At 37.0% G+C, this 22112-nt stretch overlaps 1 protein-coding gene across 1 annotated transcript in view; it reads right to left on the reverse strand.

Moving 5' to 3' along the window:
• LOC106868720 (maternal embryonic leucine zipper kinase) overlaps positions 1-22112 on the reverse strand; it is a 92294-nt gene that overhangs the window by 16643 nt on the left and 53539 nt on the right. Inside the window, exons 10-12 of the mRNA XM_089353993.1 lie at positions 20953-21033; positions 9181-9294; positions 2213-2690 (exon numbers count right to left, since the gene is read on the reverse strand). Of these exons, the coding sequence (XP_089210119.1) occupies positions 2213-2690; positions 9181-9294; positions 20953-21033 (673 nt within the window). The remainder of the gene's footprint in view (positions 1-2212; positions 2691-9180; positions 9295-20952; positions 21034-22112) is intronic.

Below are 22112 nucleotides of genomic sequence, written 5' to 3' on the forward strand. Positions count from 1 at the left end.
TAAATTAAACACATACATACAGGCTTATTAAACAAAGTTAATAACGTCTGATCTAATTAGAATGGGTAGTTAATGTAATGAAGGTACAGTGGTTATATGTTAGAAGACAAATAGTTATTGCCAATGTTAATCAAAATACAAATTGCACAAAATATATTTAAGAAGAATGATGTCAGGTATTAATGAGAAATGAACAATGAATGTGAAACGTTAATCTGCATAGAAAACAGAAAACATTTGAACTAACTAGGCATTAAAGGCATAAACCAGAGTGTGTAAGCACATGTACAGATATGATACAAATGAATGATGAGCACTAAGTGAAAAGCTAGTAGCGAAAGATACCCATGAAAGAGAGAGAGAGAGAGAGAGACCAAGGAAGAAATAACACAGCCAGAACTCAGGAGCCTGGGTTTCGCTGAAAAACTGATTATAGATATGCTATGACAAACACATCCAGGCCATGTCAATAAAAAAAAATTAAACATCAAAACTTTGATGACGATAATGATAATACACATTGATGCAAATACAAGTAGGAACATTTTGTATATTTAAGCCAATGAAGGAGCCACTGAGCTGTCACTTAACCTCCTAGAAATAGCAGCTAAATCTCCTTCAAGTTACACTTTGTCTTAAAAATGAAAACAAACATATGTATCTAGTATATTATCATCCTAGGTTCATGTCTTGATGGGTAGCATGGCATGAACATGTTTGATCATAGACATGACCATTCAGAGCTGACATGAGGCTAAGCAACAACAAAATCATGTTTTTATGTTTCCTTTTCTACGATGGCATGGGTTGGAGGCAGTGTTTTATGGCTGGATAATGGTGCCAACATATTAACTCGCTTCTGACAACACACAGGAATATAATGCACCTATTCTAAAACCTGGGATACACATACAATTACAGAAATTGTTTTCAATAGGCACAGATTCAATTTTTGCAGAAGATAACTGTAGATAAACTAGTAAAACACAGCTGATATAGGAAAGGAAGAAATGAAGACCAAGACACAAGATTACCCTAAGATAATGACCCGGTCCAAATTGGTACAGAATGTACTCTGCTAAAGACAACCAAGGACCAAGTGGTGCAGTTAACCCAAGAAACAGATTATATTTACCTGCCACCTACAATAATGTATGAGTTGAAAAAAAACTATGATGTACTTTAGGTTAGTAGCAAAAGATATTTGCAGTGCAGCTAGATTCCAGAAAAAAAGGGTTGAAATGAATGAAACTTGAAGTGACTGGACTTCATAGATGAGAAAATTGTTGTAGTACTTGTTTTATTTTATAATATATTTATTTATACTAACTTATTATTATTATTATTATTATTATTATTATTATTATCATATAGCTTGGAAAATTTAAAGTATTTTATCTTTTTGTTATACAGATAGATACAGTAATTAACATGGGTTTTCATCAGAACATCATTACATTTTGTCTGTAATAAAGTTTGTCAAGAATCCATGTGCAAGCCAGCAATAGCAATACCAGACATACAGAGGAACTAAAAAAACTAAAACTTGTAATAGTCTAATTTGATGGTAACATAGAAACAAGTATTACATAAAATACTTATACTTCTGGGAAATCTTTAAAAAAAAAATAATTCTTTCATTTAGAACGGATGAGATGAAATAGAGTAATAAGACTCAACAATAACACCAGAAATAAGTTTTAAACACACTTGATACTGTGGCCTTCCTCAGAAGAAATCTGCAAAGTAAAGAGACTTGAAGGAGCCTAGAAAAAGCAGCCAATTCTTGCTCAGATGAAGCTGTACTGACTTAAAAAGAACACATTGGATACTGTGGTTCTGGATCATACTACCCAGAAATCAAAAAAAAAGTGGTCAGGACTTGAACACTTTTGCTTGTAGGTATGTTCAACCTGAGCTGGCTTAGGGATAAACAACAACTAAGTAAGCCAACAAGGCTATTTCAATCTGTTTTAAGTAGCAGCCAAATCTTCCTCAAATTACACCATATGATTTTAGAAAAACAGTAGGATATGTCCACAGAGGATAATGTAATCCTGAAAAATGAAAAAAAATAAAAAGGATGGTCAAGGCTGGAAAGTCTTTGATCACATGACTGCTCAATTAGGACTGAAGTGAGGGTAAATAATAACAACAACAAAGAAAAACATCAATATAATAAGTAAACAACAAATATCAAGTAAGCACAGACCTTTCCCTTCTACCAACTGTTGTAGTTGTCGACCCATCAAAGGTGACCGACTGCGACGTGTTGGCTTTACTGATTTGCATTTTCGTGAACGTGGAGTTGGTGCAGCAGAGAGTGGGACAGCAAAAGTATTGTCCACTTTCTTGGGAGTTTCGAAGATATTCTCCTTGTTTTCTTTGTGTCTTGGTGTCTTTGAAGAAGCAGAGAGCTCTTTACTTGAATTCCTCTTCATGGAAATGGGTTCATCTTTTTTTGGCGTGATCCAAGGGTCTTTCATAGGAGGTACAGTAAGATTTTCCTTGTTCTTAGGAACTAGCTCCTTGCTATTCAGAGAGCATTCTGTAGGAGCAGAGTTTTGTGGAACACTTTTAATTGAAGTAGGAGTGTGTTCAAAATGGTTTGGGGTTCTTTCTTGACTATATTTTTGATTTCTTGAAAGTTCCAAAGAATATTTTTCATCTGTCCCATTTACATTCCAAGACTAAGAGGAAATATAGCAAAATAAATTTTTTTTTAATAATTAAGAATAAAAAATGATAAATATTTAGCCATAATAAATAAGAATTGCATAAAAAAGAAATGACATTAAATGACATAGTCCTAGATACACTATATCTGAAAACAGAATAGTGTAGTTATGGCTGGAATCCCATTGATTATAGTTCTGCTGGATCAGGACTGACCTGGGCTAAACCACTTTGATTGATCTTTCACACTGGCATAAATTTAATTAAAATGCATAGAGTAGCCACAGAGTAAATTTAATGCACACTAGTATTTTACTGGTACACTTTTATATGTCCACTCCAGAGGAATAAAAGGCAAAATTGAGTTATTTATATAGAGTCCCTGAATTTTACAGTTGAAAACTGCACCTCTACTCCAAGAGTATTTCCATCTAAGATCAACCATTGTAAGTTAAGCATCTTTGCTGGGGACACAATCCAACAGATCAAACAAAACCACTAAGATAAAAACTAACAAGGAAGACTACACCTGGTTACTCAGCCTACCAGAGAGAGCAGTTAAATCTCCAACATACACTCTAATGCAGTGTTTCCCAAACTTTTCATGCCAAATTGTAATATCACCCACCTGTCGGCCAAAAAATGCTCCATCGCTCACCAGTGTAAAAAAAACCCTGACACCCCACACACACACACAAAATCCCTAGCTCCCCCACCGTATCATTTGACACACACATACTATATCGTAGATTCATTGCCCTGTTAGTGCCTTTTGTACTAAATATGCAGTTGTATACAAGTCCCTTATGGTGGGTTTAGTTTTGCCATTAGTATCAATAAAATTCTAACATTAACTATATATCTTTCAGACAGATTAACTTCTGAAAACTTACACATTCTTTTACACTGATTTTCATTTTCCCCAAATGAACCATTGATCAGAATTACCAATGCAAAAATAATTAATGATTGTATTATAAAGAAAAAAAATAAAACTTTTAATGAGGACTGTGTCTGGTGCGATGCAGCCAGTGCTAATACATTTGGTTTCAAACTTGTCAACTTTAGCCGCAAGTCTCCTCATTGTGTCACATCCAGTCCAATTCTTTTATGACAAAGTAAAGTTCCAACATGGTTAAAACTAGATTCAAACAAGTATAAGGTAGGGAAGGTAAGCAAAAGTAATTTCAGATGTTTCCACAGACTGGGGTAGGAATTCAGTATACTCTGATGGTACCACAAATCTTCTTTGCCATTACGGCGATATCACATTGTGGCATCATTGTCATTTTGTAATTCTATCAATTCCTCCTGAACATCATCCTTGCAATCGACTGCATCGACCTCAAATGGATTGCTATATCAATTTGGAATATTCAGCGCAATAACATTTTGAAATCGCTCCACCATGTTATCATGCAATGATTGCAAACAGTTGCAATATATAGTTAAATTCTCAACTAATTCATATTTCAAAGAATCAAGTTGTAGAAATTGATGGAATTGACGTTTTGAAATGTTAGTCTTATACAACACCAATTTCGAAATGAAAGTAGTGATAAATGATTTACAATCAACGGGAGTTTTTCTGTTTCCTTGCAATAACTTATACAAATCATTTAATTTTGTGAATATATCACAAAGAAAAAAGATATGGCACCTTGCAACCATCAATGAAGCAGATAGTGGAGTAACTTCAAAGAAAGATGTGATTATATGAAACAGTTCAACAAAGCATAAAACACAGTTTCCTTTTGACAGCCACTACACTTTGGTAGAGTATAAGAGTTTAGTATGGTCCTCATCATTTCTTAGACAGAGTTGACGGAAAATTCAATCAGACAAGGGAATGGACTTCAATTTGTTCACAGTTTTGATAACTAACTGTAGCACATCATTCAACCTACTGTTCATATTTTTTGCCACTAAATGCTGCCAATGTGCCAAGCAACAAACAGTATCTGGTAGGAAATTTCACAGTTTAGGAGAAATAAAAAACCTCTGTATCTTCTTATCGTCGATGGGGCTCCATCAGACGCACATGCAAGAATATTACTGAGTGGGATATTATGTTCAAAAAGGAAAGACTTGAGAGGGTGAAAAATAGTTGCACCTCTTGAACCAAGTGGCAATTTCTGTGAACAGCATTTCCTCAGAAGGTTGAAGGTCTTCGCTGAAGTACTGAACATATACAATCATCAAACATTGATTGTCCACAACAGTTGACTCATCCACTTGTACAGAAATTTCAGAACGCTGGAGAATATTAATGAGCTGATGTTTGACATCGTTGGCCATTTCATCAATGCGTCGAGAAATTGTGTTTTAAATGCATAACCGGGCGAAATAATGTTTCTCCAATTATGTGAAACTTCCCAGACTTAGCAACAAGCAATGCAATGTTGTACGATGCAATCAACCCATCATTCTCCTGTTTACTAGTTTCCTGGAGTAGAGTGTTGAATGTTTGTGTTTGGTTTTTGAAAGAGGAGCTCAGTTGCAAAAAGTATGATAACAGCTTGTCCTTCTTCTCAGAATGCTTTGCATTAAAGTAATACTTCAAGTGTGAAGGTTTCATTGCTTCACTGGTCAATGTTTGATGCAAAGAAGACACATTCATAACTGACAGTTCTGAGGAGAGGGAATAAATCTAAACGATAAATAATCACTACTGTACTGTTAACAAATTTTCTTGACTGTAGGCATCAGTAAAGTGAAAATGTGAAAACAAATTTCGACAGATGGTGTCAGAAAGGCAGTATGGTATTCCCAGTAGAGCAGAGTCAGATGATATGTCTTTACTGGAGCAAATGCGGATCTAGTTCATTTGGCTGCCAGCATTTCAAAAATTAAAGTTTATTGAAAATTTTAAAATTTGGCACATTGATGTACCTTTCCAAGCTAAATTGCTGGAGTTATTCAACTTTTTCCAGAAAAATGTTTTAAAAAGTTATAGAGGTTTAAAATTTGATCATTTTCCCCTAGTCAAGAAACACAATTTCAAAGCTGTCATTTTGTGCGTGACTGCACATTTTGACATCCTGAAAATTGCACTTGAGTTTTGATATGAAACCACGGAATTATGCACGACATATAATTCCTTATAACTTTTTTATTTTTTGGATTTTCAGGAAATTTCTGCAAATTTGAATTCTACACGTGGGATTTCATATGACTATGCCAAAAAAAAAAAACTTGTTGTAGAGTGTGATTTAAGGCCTAGGCCTATTTGGCTGCTATTTGCACATCCATCTGCGACAAAAATATTCGATTGATAAAAAAGTCTGCATTTTTAATACAAAGGGAACATCTCATGCGAGCAGTTAAATCGATAAAAGTGCATCCTTATTCTAGGCATGCCTAGATATCAGTAAATGCAGACTTGATTTCTAAAGATTTATTGTCACCCACAAAATGTTCATATCACCCACCAAAATCTCAAAACGCCCACCATTTTCTAGAAATTTGCCTATCGCCCTCCTGTAAGTTGAAATCCCCCATTTTGGGAAGCTATGCTCTAATGTCTTAAAGGATACATTAGACCATATCATCATCAGCATCATCATAGGCTGAATGGTTCAACATGAATGTCTGCTTTGGTATGGTTTCTACTCTTCCTAATGCCAACAACTTTACTGAGAGTACTGGATGCTTTTTTTGTGAGGTCACCAGAACCCACAAGACAATATCCCTCAAATGAGTGGGGTATAGTAATGAGGGATATGACAGTATGATAGAAAGACAAGCGCAAGGCTTCCCTATCTGGAGAGAGAAAGATGTAGAGGTCAAAGTACAAGGTGAATATAAGAAGACATTATGGCTCCTGATACACAAAATAAGAGGAATAATCATGGTTAAAATGCCTTTAATCATAGGTCTGCTTAGTAAGATTTGACCAAGGGCTAAATAACAACAAACTTGGCTGGTTAGCTGAACTATTCAGAACTAAGTCTCTTAGACACTGAAATATTGCATTAAATGCATTTATCAACAAACTCCAAACTCTGATTAACAAACATATCTTCTCTCTCTGGTTTTCCTACTACAGCAGTTTCTGTTCACTCCAAGCTGGTTGGTCTCATGCCACCTCCAGCCAAGTACCTTCATTTCACTTATTTCCCCCTCCAGTTGTCACCCCAAGGTGGCTGCATCAAGCCATCCACCTCAAACCTTGTAGTAACCACCACACCCAATCATTACTTCCCAGAATATTGTCCCTCCAGAATACCTGCAGGCATGGCTGAGTAGTTAAGAAGTTTGCTTCCTAACCACATGGTTTCATGTTCTGTCTCACAGCACAGTGCCTTGGGCAAGAATCTTCTATAATAGTCCCAGAGTGACTAAAGCCTTGTAAGTGATGGCAGATGGAAACAGAAAAAAGCCTATTGAGTGAGTGAGTGAGTGAGTATGTTTGTGCATGTGTATATGATTGCTCTCTACAAAAGTCACTAGCTTCAGATGGTGGTGGTACCTTTCCTGTCAATAAATCATCCACTCACTTCACATGTCAAAGGTGTGTGAAACAAGAGATCCCTTGCTTGAAAAACAGGTAAAAATTAGTGACAAGAAGGGCATCCAGTTGTAAAATAATGCCTCAATAATATATTCATCTAGCTCAAACCAGCATGAAAAAACAGACATGAAAACAAATGAATATACATTTTCTTCTGCAGCCATCAACTTACAACTGTTCAAGAGGAATGTTAACCAAGTTTATCTCACTAGTCTCAGTGAGCTTGTGAAGGCAATGGACATAGTCTCTTTCTGCCTCCCGACCATGTGGTTTCAGGTTCAGTCCCACTATGTAACATCTTGAGCAAGTGTCTTCTACTATAGCCCCAGAACAACCAAAGCCTAGCAAGTGGATTCGTTAGATGGAAACTGAAAGAAGTCTGTCATATATATATATATATATATATATATATATATATATATATATATATATATATACATATAAAGGTAAGATCCAAGGATCAAGGTGTAGAAAGTTAGTAAGCTTCAAGCAGTCTGTAGAAAGTATAAAAAACAACTTTCAGGAATAATAGTGGTTTATTGATGTAAAAGGTTGTAAATTTTTCCCATATCAAAATTCGATAAGCTGTGAGAAGTTATTCTATAGCTCACGGTTAGCAGCTGGAGTTGCTGTGTACGCAAATAAAAATCCAAAATTAAAGAATGTAATAGATAAAATCCAGGCTACATATGTTCCATAGCAAGCAAAACTTCGGAAGTAGTACTTATCCAAATGACGGGTAATCCGCTAGCTACTCATCTGGCCAAAGACACCTTAATCAAATGAAGTTTACATTGTCATCAAGGGATCCCATGTCAACATGCAAGAGATTAGTGGATTACCTTTCGTTTGGGTAATTACTATGTCCAAGGTTCTGCTACATATGAAACATATGTAGCCTGGATTTTATCTACTCCATTCCCTAATTTTGGATACACACACACACACACACACATATGTATATGTGTTTTAGTATTTGTCCCCCATTACTGCATGACCACCTGTGTTGGTTTGTTTATGTCCCCACAACTTCACAATTCAACAAAAGAGTTCAACCTGAATAAGTAGCAAGCTCAACAAAAGTACTGGAGTTGATTCGTTTAACTAAAAACAGTTCAAGGTGGTACTCCAGCATAGTCGCAGTCCAATGACTGAAACAAGTAAAAGATAAAGGAGAAAATGGACAACATAAAGATGACCCATCAACCTCTAAAGTGGTTGTCTGGTGTCCATCTCATTCATTCATCTACACAGACTAACAAGTTTATATGATTGGTAGACTTGCTTAAAGTAAAAGCCAAATCTCTTTATCTTACACACCTTGTCATCTTACAAGATGAACGTATTAGATAATGTTGGCATAGGTTTAGTAATGCCTTAAGAAAAAAGAAGTGGAATGCCTTTGATGAGCAATAACCAGGATTAACTTATGCCTAAAAATGACTTAACCCTTTAACATTCAGATTACTCTGTCAAATGTAATCCTTATTAATTCACATTGTTTTGAATTAATCATGCATTGTTTCGTACCTTTAAGATTTCAATGATGTAGCAGGTTATTTTTAGAATGACATTGTAAGGTAGGTATGAAAGGCCAAATATGGATGGTTTGAACATAAAACAGGTAGAATATTTGGGCAAGATAGGGCTGGTTTAAATGCTAAAGGGTTAACAGGCATATCAATAAAAAAGATATGTAAATACATAATGCTACAACAAAATCAACAGCACTCTTTTCTACAACCCAATAATTGAACCTCTACGTGGTGACTTGATTTGCTAGAAATAGCAGCCAAATATCCTTCAAATCACTTCAGCCTATATATACTGGACAAAGTAGTGCTAAATATAAAAAAAGAGGAAATTGTCATGGCCTAAAAGCCTTCAACCAGAGGTCTGACCCGGAGTAAAACAACATGCATGCCAAAAAAGATTACATACATAAATAACAAAATCAGTAATAACACCAAACACTTCTCTCTATAACTTACCTTTGGTTGTAAAGGTAGAAGCAAGGGTCGGGCATCATACAGGCGGAGAAGCAAGCCTTTCTTCTTTTTCTCAAGGAGAAGGAAATATGTACATGTCAAGTAATCGTATTTCCACTGTAGAAGAGAGAGAGAGAAAGATAGAGATAAAATCAATAAGTATAATTCACAAAATACAACACATAAAATACAATACATAACACAACATGATGACAAACTGGCAAAGTCATTAGAACATAAGGCAATATTTGTTCCAGTTAAGGTGGCGAGCTGGCAGAATTGTGAGCATGTAAAACAAAATGCTTAGTAGCATTTCAAACGACTTTGTGTTCTAGGTTCAAATGCTACCAGGGTCAACTTTGGTTTTCATCTTTTCAGGGTCAATAAAATAAGTACCAGTTGAGCACCAAATTCAATTTTATTGACTTAGCTCCACCCCTGAAATTGATGGCATTGTGCCCAAATTTGAAGCCAATATTTATTCTTTGCTCCATGTTCAAATCCAGCTGATGTCAACTTTGCCATTTTATTTTTTCTGGTAGAACTGTTAGTATGTCAACTGAGATGCTTTGCAGTATTTGTTCAGTGCTTTTGCATTCCAAGTCCTTACTGTAGTAGTAGTAGTAGTAGTAGTAGTAGTAGTAGTAGTAGTAGTAGTACAGATGTAATGGATAGTACACAATAAAAAGAAAAAGGAAAATCGAAGAAATAAAGATGAATTTAAATAACAAATCATAATGAAACAGAGAAACTATCAAAATGTGTGTTTGACTGTAGAGTTTGTAAAAGTTTCTTAAGGTTGAATCTTTTTTACTATAACTCAAATTCAAAACAAATCTTATGTATAAAACTAGGTAGATGAAAACTGTGAAACTATTTCACACTGACTGGACCTGTGATCTGAAAGTCAAGTCATGAAGGCCATATACAGCATCAACACTGATTCTGTTGAAGGATTATGTTAAAAGGTACAACTGTCTGTGGAATACTTGGCCATTTATATTATGATTCAATGAGCAGATAGTTCTATTAATTGAATGAGGAAAGAAATGTGTGAAAGATAAAAAAAAAGTAGGATGTGATTGATTAAAAAGAGAAAGAGGTATGAAAGATGAAGGAGAGAAGAAAGGAAATATGCTAGAGAAATGAGAGGGAGAGAAGGAACAACTCTGAAAGAAAAGAAAACAGACTGGAAGACTGAAGAAAAGAAAACAGGAATGAAGAAGAAAGGGTGGAACTAAAGAATATAAATAACAGAGATTGAAGAAAGGGGAAAAAGAAAGCAAATGAGAGAGCAATGAGAGGGAATAGAATCGTCATCATCATTTAATGTCTATTATCCATGCTGTCATGAGTAGGATGATTTGACTAGGACTGGTAAGCAGAGGGGTTACATCAGACTCCAGTCTGATTCAGCATGGTTCCTACAGCTGGATGCCCTTCTTAAAGCCAACTACTCCAAGAGTGTAATGGGTGCTTTTGTATGCCACCAGCACAGGTGCCAGTTGTGTGACACCAGTATCTGTCACAACTATGATCTCATTTGATTTGATGTGGGTTTCTTCTCAAGCACAGCATATTGCCAAAGATCTCGGTCATCTGTCATTATCTCCATGAGGCTCAATGCTCAAAAGGTGCTTTTTACATGCCACCAGCATGGGTGCTTGTTTCACAACACCGACATCGGCCATATTGCCTCCGTGAGGCCCAATGCTCAAAAGGTGCACTTTACGTGCCACAAGCACAGGTATGTGTTACTTGACACCGACAATGATTTAACTTGGCTTGACAGGTCTTCTCAAACATAGCATATCACCAAAAATCTCGGTCACAAGTCATTGCGTCTGTGAGGCCCAATGTTCGAAGATCATGCTTCACCACCTCATCCCATGTCTTCCTGGGTCTCCCTCTTCTACAGCTTCTCTCCAGTTAGATATCAGCACTTCTTCAAACAGCTGTCAACATTCATCTGCATCACATGACCATACCAACACAGCCATCTCTCTTGTACACCACATCTGATACCCCTTATGCCCAGCTTTTCTCTCAAGACACTTACACTCTGTTGTACATACACACTGACATTGCACATCCAGCGAAGCATACTAGCTACTAGAATGCAAGGAGAAAATGACAGTGAGAAAAGAACACAGTGATGAGAACAAAGGAAGAGAATAGTCAAAGAATTAGGAGAGAGAAAAATGAAGTGGAAGTGAGAGAAGGAAGAAAAGTGAAAAAGAGGGGTGAATGTGAGAGACAGAAAGTAACAGTGAGACAGAGAAAGTGGGAAAGAAAGAAGAAATTGAATAGGAGCAAGGAAAGGCATTGCAGAGAAAAAGAAAATGAAAAGACTTCATAAAGGATGGATAAAGTTGGAGAGGGGGGGAGTATATAAAAATAGATTCCTGCCCCAAAGGAAAAAGAAAGAGAGAGCTAAACAATAGTAGTAAGATAGAAAAAGCAAGTAGAGTGAAATATCAACAAATGTAAAAGCAAAACAAAAGAAAAAGATTAGATTAGCCTTATTTGATTTCACCACAGATTTGCTCTATCAGGGCTAAGCAATAACAGACTGCTTAAGAAAACAGTCAAATTTCCCCTCATAACACCTCCTGCTGGGGAGGGCAAACACATTAGCTAATGTAGCTCTAGATACATTGTATTTAGAGCAGGTAAAGGTGTAAAACACTTGCGGTCATAGGACTGTTCAATCATATCTGAAATAACAACCAAATCTCCCTCAAATCACATTTTTCTATCTTTAAAAAAAAGGAGGAGATATTGGATTCTTCCTATGTATATTATGTCCAGGATGAAAGAAATTATATGAAGGCCATGGCTGGAACACCCATCATAGGTCTGCTTGGTTAGACCTGACCTGACTTATGGCTAAACAACAACATATATCACCACTTCACAACATATCACACTCTAACCACTGGGTAAAGATCCCCTTCGGTCATGAATGACCATGGCATGCACCTAGAAAGTTCCCCTCTGAGGCACAAGTCTGGGCAAGATTGTTTTATAGAAGACTAGCAGTTGCCCATGCATACCAGCCTCTCCTCTCCACACCACTGATGTTATCCAAGGGAAAGGCAAAGGCTGACACAGCTTGGCACCAGTGATGTTGTAACTCCTTTCTACAGCTGAGTGAACTGGAGTGATGTGAAATAAAGCATCTTGCTAAAGAACACAACACACAGCCCAGTCTGGGAATCAAACTCACTACCTCATGATTGTGAGCCCAACACTCTAACTACTGAGCCATGCGTCTTCACTCCCTAACCACTAACAGAGGGCCACATCCAAACAACCTTCAGTCTCTCTGAGCCAATAAGGGAGACTCTACATGGTCGCTTGACTTGCTAGAAATATCAACCAAATACTTTTTGAATCATACCTACTGCCTCAAAAATTTTACCTAATACTATATTAAATAATATAGCACTGGATACATGATGCTTGAAAGAATTAAAAAGACAAGATAGTCATTGTTGGAATGCATTTGATCACAGGCTCTGTTCAATCAAGGATGACCTGGAGGCTAAACAACACTGCTGACCTGTATACAGCAGCAAAGGTTGACAGCAGTTTCACTTCTTACCCACCTTCCATATATGTCACTGCTACCACCATTCTTACTCATATTACCTTCCCCACAACTTGCATCCAAATACGACCTCCACCAAAGAAAATTTATGGCCAGAACAACCTTTGACATTAAATAATAGCAACAAAGTCATGGCAGCTTCTTACTGTACACTCTCTCTCTCTCTCTCTCTCATACACACACACACACACTCTCTCTCTCTCTCTCATACACACACACACTCTCTCTCTCTCTCTCTATCTATCTCTCTCTCTCACTCACATCTCTCTCTCTCTCTCTCTCACTCACTCACATCTCTCTCTCTCTCTCTCTCTCTCTCTCTTTCACTCATACATTTTTCTCCCTCTAGACACTCACCTCATTCCAGCCCTTAAAATAAACAGATCAACAAACAAAACCAAAGACAAGAACCAATTCCAGGAAGGGGAGGAGGGCAAGTGATGTGGAAAGGTCACAATGGACCTTCATTTGAGATAGAAAGGTTGAGGGGTGAAGGAGGTACAATAATAATAAAGTGTGGTAGTGATGGTAAGAGTTAGAGTTGTGTGTGTGTATGTAGAGAGAGAGAGAGAGAGAGAGAGAGAGAGTCTATTTATAGAGAGACAGACAGTGTGTGAAGGGGATGTGTAAGTAGAGAAAATCTGTGTAGAGAGAGGGATTGTGTAGAAAGAGAGTGGGTGTATAATAGAGTTGGTTGTGTGAATCAGGAAAGAGAGAAGGCATAATGAGCAAGGAGAGAGAGAGAATGAGTATGTGGGAGACAGAGAGAGAGAGAGAGAGAGCATGAGTGAGTGAAAAGACAGTATTTGTGTGTGAAGATATATATATATATATATATATATATATATATATATTTATATTCAGAGTGTGTGTGTGCATGCATGTGAGTGTGTGTATGTAGTAGGGAATGTTTTTAAAGAGAGAGTGGGAAAAGAGAAAGACAGGGCATTTTGTTTGCACTTGCAACTTGATGGCAGCTTCTGAGCACCAAAACAACTGCACAAAACAGATTATTCACTACCAACAACATCATCATCATCATCACCCTGGTACAAATTTATTAGGGGTGGGATATAATATGTGTGGTGTGTTGTGGGATTTAGAGAACAAACAGCAAGCTTAACAGTGACAAAAACACCAACAACAACAGCTGAAGTGAATTGATTGTAATGTAAGCACAAATAGTCAGGGATTGCTGTGATCTTTTTTGAAATGATGTTGACACATGTCAGAGAGAGAGAGAGAGAGAGGTGTTTTGTGCTCTCTGCTAGGTTAAGGTAATAAAACTGCTGAATATAGGGGTCCAGTGGCGCACCGTAATGACTCATAAACCCAATGTATATATACACATACACAACTGATGGTGTTTGTTAAATAACAAACCACACAACAACACACAACCACCACTAAACACAACCACTCAACACCAGCAGTAACATGCATACACTAACAGCCATCAATGACAAATTTCAACATTTGTCTTTGAAGCTTAAATCTCTGCAGCAATCCCCATGAACACAAACACACACATACACACACTCTCTCTCTCTCTTACACACACACACACACACACACACAACAAAGACAATAAATAGAAACAGACAATACATGGGCACAAACACACATACAGCAATGCACTCAACACAAATCAAAGACACATACACAATACATGAACACAGTACACAAACACACACATATATACACAATACATGGACACAATATGCAAGTACAAACACACAGACAATACATGAATGTAATACACATACAACACAATACATGGATATAAACAATGTGTTAATGGTGTGTTACGGGCACCATACACAAAACAACAGCACTAAAACCATCCACCCAACCAACATGCATTCAGCACACATACACACACTAACAAGCAAAGCAATGACAAATTTCAACATTCTCATAGAAGTTTAACCCCCTCCTGTTCGCCATTCTCCCCACCCACTTCTCTGGCAGCATTGTAGAGCTGGAATTAAGAAAATGCAGAGAGTAAAACAAATAGAAAGAGAGCAAGATGAAAAGATGCTTCATCACCTGTATAAATGTAATAAAAAAATTATAACTGATTGAACGAAATAGAAAAATAAAACAAAAGGCTTTTAGATCAATCAGCTGCAACAAACGAGCGAGCTAACACATCCAACATTGGAAATTGAAAACAACAATAACTACAACAACTTCATTGTCAAATAGAAACACAAACAAGGCAATGGGAGGAGTGCTTCTTATGCAGTTGTTCAATTGGCTAGAAATAGCAACCAGATTTCCTTCATAACATACAATACTACCTTAAAAAGAAGGCAGGACACACTGGATATACATACATACATATATATAAATTTGTATATGTTTGGTAAGTGACTTGATCTGACACTGTATGTTGAAGTTTAAAAGCAGTGACATTGTGGAAGAGCCATCTAAAAACACACTGAAACGATTACATTCATATTTCATTCATTTTGTGGTGTGTCCCATTGTGGCCTGGCCACTCACATAAATTCAACTGCAGTTGTACGCAGTGGTGTAATGAAAATGTCAACACTTCACAATATAAAGGATGATTATAACAGTTTTGCATATATTTTTTTTAAATGACTAAAATAGGCCCTTCCACAAGGGGTTGTTCTGTTTTATTTTTTTTCTAAGAGATGGCATGTCTTAATGAGACAGGCAAAGCATACAATATTTTTGCAGGAGTCTCCAAGACTAACAGGAGGGAAAAGAGGAATAAACCATCACTAATAGATTGCTCCAGTAAGAAGCATTGAATTGAGTTACCCTTCGATCAAACATATAACCCACGCACTTGTAAAAGGTAAAAGAGAAAACTGTTAATACCCCAGGACAGGATGAAATGACATTTAACCCTAGATCAGACCTGGTCAAGCAGACCAGACCAAAGATCAAAATCATTCCAACCATGAACATTCTGTCACTCTCCTCTCTGTAATAAACTCGTGGATGGATTAAACTCCCACCTAATAATGCAATAGACCTGATGAATTGATAAAAGACCTTCATGGCTTGCCCAACCTGCTGAAATATCAGCAAAATTCACCTCAGATCACAGTGTGTCAGAAAAGAACACGTTGGACAATGTGATCTGGGCTTCATGCACACTGGAAAAAAAAGACAGAATGGTCATTACTAGAATGCCTTTGGGTATAAGTGTGCTTGATTAGGACAGATCTAAGGTAAAACATGTACATGTCTGCAAGAAAAAAAGGAAGTTATGGTTGTGTATCTTTGATCATAAGTCTACTGCTTGATTATGCCTGGCCTGAGGGCTAAACAACAAAAAGAAACAACAAATAAAACCCACACACATTTCTTCTAAGGGAGTTACTTCTCACTCAGAAATATATCTCATATTTGCTTAGTTGCATTGCTTTGTTTTTTTTTTAAATTTCATTTAATCTCAGCTGCAAAATCAATAATTTTCTTGAACTTTTTCAACATTCAGGCATAGGCATGGCTATGTGGTTAAGAAGCTCCCTTCACAATCACTTGGTTTCAGGTTCAGTCCTCCTCACCTCAGGGCAAGTGTCTTCTACTATAGCCTCCAGATCAACCAATACCCCATGACTAAATTTGGTAGCCAGAAACTATGTGAAAACCTCTGTGTGTGTGCGTGTGCGTGTGCGTGTGCGTGCGCGTGCGCGTGCGCGTCAGCCCCCCCGCTATATATATATATATATATATATATATATATATATATATATATATATATATATATATATATATATATATATGTATGTACATGCACACACACAACTTGACAACCAATACTGGTGTGTTTGCATCTCAGCAACTCAGTGGTTTGGCAGAAGAGATTGATAGAATAAATACCAGATTTTTTTTTTTTAATTAAGAAATGGATTTCATTGAGCTAAACCACTTTAATCCAGTGCCTTACTATGGCCCCAACCCAATGACTGAAACAGAAGATAAAATAATTCAGCACCATTTTAGCAACCATTCTGAGGAAATTGAAATATTTTAATCATATCAGGTGCAGGTATGGCTGTGTGGCAAGAAGTACACTTCTCAACCACATGCTTTCAGGATTTATACTCCTACTGTGTGGCAACTTGGGCAAGTATCTTCTACTATAGCCTCAAGTCAACAAAAGTCTTGTGAGTGGATTTGATTGATGGAAACTGAAAGAAGCCTGTCGTATATGTGTGTCTTTGTGTCTGTGGCTGTCCTCCACCACCACTTGATGACTTAGTGTTGATGTGTTTACGCCCTTGTAACTTAGCAGTTCAGCAAAAGAGGCTGAAGGAATAGGTACCAGGCTTAAAAAGAAAATAAGTACTGGGGTTAATTAGTTTAAATAAATTCCCCAAGGCAGTGCCCCAGCATGGCCGCAGTCTAAGGAGTGAAACAAGTAAAAGATAAAGATATCTAATAGAATTGCCAAATGTGTTTTTTGAGGGAGCAGTGAAGAGGCTCCTTATTTATCTACCAGTTTCAGGCATTGAACTATGGTCATGTGATTGACAGGGATACCACTTTCAAGGGTTTTAGTGGAAGGGATATCAAAGCCACTATTTTCTCTAGTACTTGTTTTACTGAATCACTTTCAATGCTTTGAATAGAATGGATTCTGCTGAAGAAACTCCAAAACCAAGTGGTGATACTAGATTGGGCAATGGATGAGAGTTACTACTCAAATTAAATCTAACAACAGTATACCAACTGCACATTCCACATAACACAATTCTAAAGCCAACCAAAACAAACACATCTTTTAATCTGAGAAAACATTATTTTTAAAAAAAATTTAATACAACTTAACATACATTTTATCAGTTAAAAAAAATCATTCAAATTGATAAAATTGAGAATGTTTTCATTAAGTAAAAAAAGTGGAGAAAAAAAAAGAAAAATTTTCTGAAATTTGATATCAGATCGAAATTCAATAAAATAAATTAATAAAGACTTGAAAATTTTAATCAGTTTGAATTTCAATAATTTATAAAAAAAAATTTTATTTGAGTTGGAATTTGGATTTCAATTTTTTTTAATCTCTTTCATTCAAACTTTTCGTCCAGATTTCAATCTATTTTATTTATTTTCTTATTTGTTTATTTTGGAATGTTAGATTTTGCTTTGCTTTTTGGGGTTTTTTTGTGAATCTGAAACTAAAATAAAAAATTTCAATCAAAATTCTTGTTGTCTCTGATCAAACAGACTTATGATGAAAGGCATTCCAACCATGGCCAATCCAACTTTTTATCTGTGTCCTTCCAGTTTTTTTTTTTTTTTTTTGGTGGGGAGGTTGCTTTGTTTTTCTTTTTAACAATTGCATGGAGTGATTTAAGTGAAATTTGGTTGTTATTTCTAGCAGGAAGAGCAACAACATAGAGGCTGCCCAAAACAGTTCTGAAGGTCCTGTCATGCTTAGAGCTCATGTCTCAGTGTTGGGTGGTTTAATTTTTTTTGTTTTTAATCTGGAGAATATACCAGTCTGAGAAGATCTGTCAAGCCAAGTGAAATCGTAGTCATGGCCAATGCCAGTATTGCATAACTGGCTCCCGTGCCAGTGGCACGTAAAAAGCATCTTTCAAATTTTAGGCCTCATGGAGGGAATGACAAGTGATGGAGACCTTTGGCAATATATTGTGCTTGAGAAGACCTGTCAGTCAAGTGAGATCGTAGTCATGGTTGATCCAGTGTTTCATAACTGGCACTCATGCCAGTGGCACATAAAAAGCACTCACGACACTCTTGGAGTGGTTGGCATTAGGAAAGGCATCCAACAGTAGAAACCATGCCAAATCAAACTGGAACCTGGTGCAGCTCCTCAACTCACCAGTTTTCAAACCATCCACCCCATGCCAGCATGGAAAAGGGATGCTAAATGATGAGGATCTCAACCAACACTTCAAAGGACTCCATTTCTATTCCCAACAGTTATAAATCAAGTGGTCTCCAAATACAAAAGGGAATGCTTGCCATAGAATTCTGTGAGCTGGAAGTGCACAGTACCCTAGTTACAGAGCCACACAACTAGAACATATGTTAAAAATGAGCTACAAAGGAGTCTCTGTATAACTGTTGTTGTTTTGTTTAGCTTTGGGTCAGTCCATGTTAAGTAGACCTAGGATGAAAGGCATTCCGGCCATGACCACTCCATCTTTTCTTATCTGCAGAAAACCCAGGACTACATTATCCAGCATGTCCATTTTAATGTGGTAAGGTGTGTATTGAGAGAGATGGCTTGTTATTTCTAGCAGGTCAAAAGGGCTTGCAAGACCAAATCTCCCTCAAATTACCATCTTAAAAAGATGTTATCATGGCTTTTTACTTCGTTCCTTGAGCCCTCAACTTCTGGTGGAGTTGTAGGAACAATATCATGGTACAGAAAGTGTCTTGGGCATTTTATACTTGGCAAAGCTCATCTCTTTCCTAGGTGATTTGAGAGAGAGAGAGAGAGAGAGAGAGAAAGAGAGAGAGAGAAAGAGAGAGAGAGAGAGAGAGAGAGAGAGAGAGAGAAGAGAGAGAGAGAACTGGCCCCAATATTGGATTGGTGCTTTATTTATCAATCCCAAAGAGATGAAAAGCAAAGCTGATCTCAACAGGATTTAATTTCAGAGTGTAAATGGCTGGAACAAATACAAGGTATTCCATTCAATGCCAATTGTCACTATAATATGATCATAGATACACTGAGAAAAATATCAGAATGGTCACTGCTGGTATACATTTGATTGTAGGTCCTTCAAAATCAGAGATGACCTGGAGCTAAGCAATTAAAACAAGTATTAAAAAGAAAGAAAAATCAAATTTAGATGATACGAGAAATCAGATGGAATCTAGAATTGTACACTAAAGGAGATAGTCACATTTCCTTGAGAATCACAAGTAAAACTGGACACAAGAGATAATTGCCAATATCTGGCTCTACTAATGTTGTGGGTGAATAAGTGCAATTTATGCAGAATAAAGAGTTTTGCCAAGAAACCCTGCAAAATACCTCAAGCAAATTTCAACTTATGACTTGAGTACAAGTAGATTAATGCCTAAAGCCATTCAGCAATTGTGCTTCCACATTTTAAAGCTCAAAGAGTTTTCTTTTACTGATTTATAGAAAGATATTCTTGATCTTAGTATCAAGGTGACCGGTGTAGTACCACTTATTTATGTCAACTGTGTGACAGTAATTTTATTTCTGATACAGACAAAGGTGTAGCACCATGATTAAGAAGTTTGCTTTGCTTCCCAACCACATAGTTTCAGGTTCAGTCTCACTGTATGGCACTGAACAAATGTCTTCTATTATAACCTCAGGCCAACCAAAGCTTTAAGAGTGGATTTGGTAAAGAGAAACTGAAAGAAGCTTGTGTGCTTGTGTGTGTGTGTGTGTGTGTGTGTGTTCGGATCTCCTTGTTTTGATATCACATGATAGCTGTAAATGAGTGTCACTGTCAAACAAGCAGTGTTATATACAATAATCAGTGAAAACATGTCTAGTAATGGAGAAATATTACCTTGCTTGGAAACAGATGGGAGTTTGGCAACAGGAAGAGTATCTAGCCATAAAAAAATCTGCTGCAAAATCTCCATCTGCCCCATGCAAGCATGGAAGAGTGGAGGCTAAAACAATGATGATGACAATGGTGATTTAATATGGCTGTTTTTGAGTAGTCACCTTTCTGCAAAAGTGAGGTGGAGCAAATCACATTTGTTATTGCTCGCCAGTCGAATGATGTAGATATAATGGCACCTAATATATCTGCTTTTTATTTAGCTAGGGGCTAATTTTATTTGAATGGGCATTAAGAAGCATGAAGAGATGAAGAGAGGGAGTAACAGGGACCCATTAAATTATTGCTTGGTTTTTATTTAACCAGAAAGCAGGACATATACAAAAAGGTTGAGGTCAGACCAAGGTAGAACAGATTAGTTAATTTGCATAAATGGGGATATCATGTATCTGCTATAATGCTCAACAGGTCAGCTATCCCCACAAGACACTGACCATTTCAGGTTGCCATCTGGCCACTTCACTGCTGAAATCAATGAAACAATTCAAGAAGCTGGTAAGCACACATCAAGTGGCTGTAGAATGTAAATTTGGGGGTGTGATAGACACCATATTGAATAACAACAACAAACAAAGAGTTTCAAATACAACTTACCTCTGTGATCATATTTATCATTCTGCTTCGAGAGGTACCTTTGAAGACAGCAAGTTCAATAAGACAATCTTCATCTATCTCCTGAGGAACAAAAGACATGTAAATTTAAGCAAGATGATTTGAGAAATATTTATCCCTGCTCCAATTTTTTTTTAAATATTTTTTTTAAAAACCCACAAAATTTAAAATAAGTCATATTAAGAAATTATAAACAAAATCATTATATATTTGTTTCAATTTTAGAAAGGTAAATCACATCCTTGGTTCATAAGAGGAGATTGAAAGAGTTGGCTTAAAACACTACAGCAGAAAAACTAACTCACACCAGCATAGAAAAGTAGATGTAAAATACTGCTGTGGATGGAATTCATGGCAGAGAGAGATCCAGGAAGACATGGGACAAAGTACTCAAGGCCAATCTCAAGCTGTTGAGCCTTACAGAGGAGATGACAAAGGACTGAGATAATTGGCATTTTGCTGTGCTCAAGAAGACCCGTCCATTACAGCAAAAATGATGTCCCAAAACCACTTGGTTATGCCTGTACATGCAAGGCCTTGTCCCCGTCTCCTTGGCTGCAGTACTCGCCTTGCACTCATTACATCCCACCCACTTTCTACAGCCTCCTGCAACCACTTCTATTCCCATCATCCCTGCCCACACTATGTCGACCAATCACCTCCTTTCAGTGCCTTCAGCCACTGTCCTCTTTCCACCTCTGCTATACTTCATTCTAAGCACATCTCTTCTTTGTTATCATTTTCAATGTCCTCTCATATCTACCATCATAGCCCACCTACAATAGCCCCTTATATATCCTTATATCTCCGTCTCAACAACTTACACTTTGCTCATTCTCTTATTTTCTGTTCCATTCTTCTTCCTGAGCCTCTCCTATATCACCCACCTTACCCCTCTACATGCTGGTATTTCCCACCATCTGCACTCCAGTTCATCACTCACAACATTAACCTCTACCTCCACTTGTTTACACCCCCCTCACACTTTTATGAAAGCATTCATTCCCTCATCCCCTCTCATGACCTACTGTCTGCATCCTTTCTTATGCGCACCTTCTTGTTTCTTGAGAATTTGCTCTTGCATCTCATCACTACCTTCTTTTTATCTCTTTCAGCCATGTATATCCTCTATAACAAGACAT

This window comes from Octopus bimaculoides, chromosome 6 (assembly GCF_046866305.1).
Source record: "Octopus bimaculoides isolate indiv1 chromosome 6, ASM4686630v1, whole genome shotgun sequence".
Taxonomy (NCBI): domain Eukaryota; kingdom Metazoa; phylum Mollusca; class Cephalopoda; order Octopoda; family Octopodidae; genus Octopus; species Octopus bimaculoides.